The 2,368-nt window shown below is 57.0% G+C and overlaps 1 protein-coding gene across 1 annotated transcript in view; it reads right to left on the reverse strand.

The window, feature by feature from the left end:
• Mapkapk2 (MAPK activated protein kinase 2) overlaps positions 1-1,658 on the reverse strand; it is a 42,963-nt gene extending 41,305 nt beyond the window's left edge. The window contains exon 1 of the mRNA XM_055602516.1: positions 1,050-1,658. Within this exon, the coding sequence (XP_055458491.1) occupies positions 1,050-1,286 (237 nt within the window). The 5' untranslated portion in view covers positions 1,287-1,658. The remainder of the gene's footprint in view (positions 1-1,049) is intronic.
• Positions 1,659-2,368: the final 710 nt, after the last annotated feature.

The following is a 2,368-nucleotide window of genomic DNA, read 5'->3' on the forward strand; positions in this document are numbered from 1 at the left end:
TATATATATATATATATATATATATATATATATATATATATATATATTTAATCTGATGTTGAGGATGAAAATAGAAAAAAACATTATCATAGAAACTGGACTCACTTGCTCCCTACAAAGTACCAGGGTTTTGGTCCAGTTACTGTGTCTGACAACAGTCTCACCCATAACTCACCTGTACTAATTAATAGCTGAAACAAAGCAAGTTGTGTGGGCTGAAGGGGAAAAGAAAAACATAACACAGGAAGTTGTTTGCTCCTCCAATCATTGAGACACCCAGGGGAAAGACACTTGACAAGTGACCTTTAGAGATATGGTGTAACCTGAAACCCTGGAGAAGAAAACTTTATAATGACCCTGAATGACAGACTCACATTTCAGTGGGTCCTTTGAAAGCCCCATCCTCAGGCAGCATAGAAACAGAGACACAGAGACGACACAGAGAGACGGGGAGACCTAAAAAGATTAGGAGTGGGTTTCCCAAACGCAAGAATAGCGTTTCCTGATTTGAGTGGCCAGCAACCGGGGCCAGTTTGCCACCACTGGGCCAAGCCTGGCTTACAGACAAGTTTTCCTACGGTGCATAGAGCAATGGAAACAGCGCGGGCCAGGCGCCGGCGATTCCAGACAATCGCCGGCCACGGAGGCGGGGTCCCCAGTCTCCAATGCCGCGCCGCCGCGCCCCACCGCTGCGCGCCGACCTCGCGAGGCCGGGGAGAGCGAAGTCACATTCCGGCTCCCAAATAAGGAGCAGGGTTGAGTAAACCTCAGAGAACGAACTTCTCCAAACCGACCGACCAACCAGCTCAATGAGTAAAGGGCCTTTTGTGCCCGCAGAGAGGAAGGAGGGAGGAACGGTGAGGCCACTGTGTCCTCGGCGCCGGGAGAAGCGAGCAGACGCCGTCCCGGACCCAAGCGTGGCCATTCGGCTGGATACCACTCACACCCCAACATGGCAGTCCCCGTAAGTCCTCTCGGGTCGCGGCCACTCGCGGGGTGACCGGAAACTGCCCGGGATCCCAGCGCGCTCCACGGAGGCCCAGACTTACCTTCAGGGCGAATTTTTGCTGGGTTCTCTTGTCGAAGATCCTCAGCACCTTCCCGTTGATGCCCAGGCCCAGCACCTGGCTGGTGACCTTGTAATCGTCGGTGATGGCGTTCTTTCGGATCTGCAGGCCCGACTTGACGTGGAACTGGGGGAACGGCGGCGGCGGCTGGGCCGGGGCGGGCGGCGGCGGGCTGGGGAACGGCGCCGGCGGGGTCTGGCCCGGAGAGCCCGACAGCATGGTGCCCGGGGACTCGCGCGCAGAGGCAGGGGCCGCGGCCGCCCCCTCCTCCGGCTCGGGTCCGGGTCCCCGCCACGCCCCGCCCGGCGGCGAAGTTTGCTCCGGGCTGGAGCCGGCTGCCCCGCCCCGGCCCGGCTCCAGGCTCGGCGGGTCGCGGGGCCCCGTGGGTCCCGCTGTGCGCCGCGGGCGCCCACCAGCCCTGCTCCCTCCCCCCGGAGACCTGCGCTCCGGGGAACGCGGGACGGCGGGGCCCGGCCGGTGGGAAATCGCCGCGCCAAGAAGTACCAGCCCGGGGGCGGCGGCCGCGTCACAGGCTGCTCTGCGTCCTGGGCTAGTCCTTAAAGGGGAGGATCGAGGGTGGGGCTTGGGGGAGGCGTGGGCATGGGGGAGGGGTGGGCCTTAAAGGGGAGGAAGAAGTCCAGTGGCGGGAGCGCGAAGGGACCTAGCTGGCAGGGTCTGTGAGCCTAGAAATTTGAATTCTTAACCAGGGCCAGGCAAAGGGAAGGGAAAGGGCAAAAGAAAAGCGTCTGGATAAATCCAACAAACCTACAGTTCTCCAGCTGCTTGGATGTAGAAGACAGGTCATCGGAGAATTTGAGAAGGAGGTGTACTTTAAAAGAAACGTCGATTGAATCTTCCTACGTGGAGCCTGGAGGTGGGGCTACCCGTGCAGTTCTGTGGTTATAGAAACTACTCAGCCTAGGATTAGTAGGATCAGGAGTCAGGCAATAGTAATGGTTTCCTTAACAGTCTCGTCAGTTTCACATTTTTTCTTCGTGGACTTACTGTTTTCCAGTGAAAATGTATTGCTGTGTAATCATAAACAATTCGGTTATTATGAATTTGAACATATTTTTATGTAAATCCAAAATGGCCCAAGATGGGAACGAATGGGGCACTGTAGCTATCTGTGATCCAAGCTACATGCAGGAGGCTGAAGCAGGAGGCTGACAAATCAGAAGACCAGCCTGAGCAATAAAGGCAGACCCTATCTCAAAATAGCCACAAACAACCCAGCAGAGTGTGGTGGCACAGACCTCCTCCTCCTCCTCCTCCTCCTCCCCCCCCCCCCCCCCCCCCCC

Source organism: Psammomys obesus, unplaced genomic scaffold (genome assembly GCF_907164565.1).
Source record: "Psammomys obesus unplaced genomic scaffold, mPsaObe1.curated_primary_1811, whole genome shotgun sequence".
NCBI classification, from domain to species: domain Eukaryota; kingdom Metazoa; phylum Chordata; class Mammalia; order Rodentia; family Muridae; genus Psammomys; species Psammomys obesus.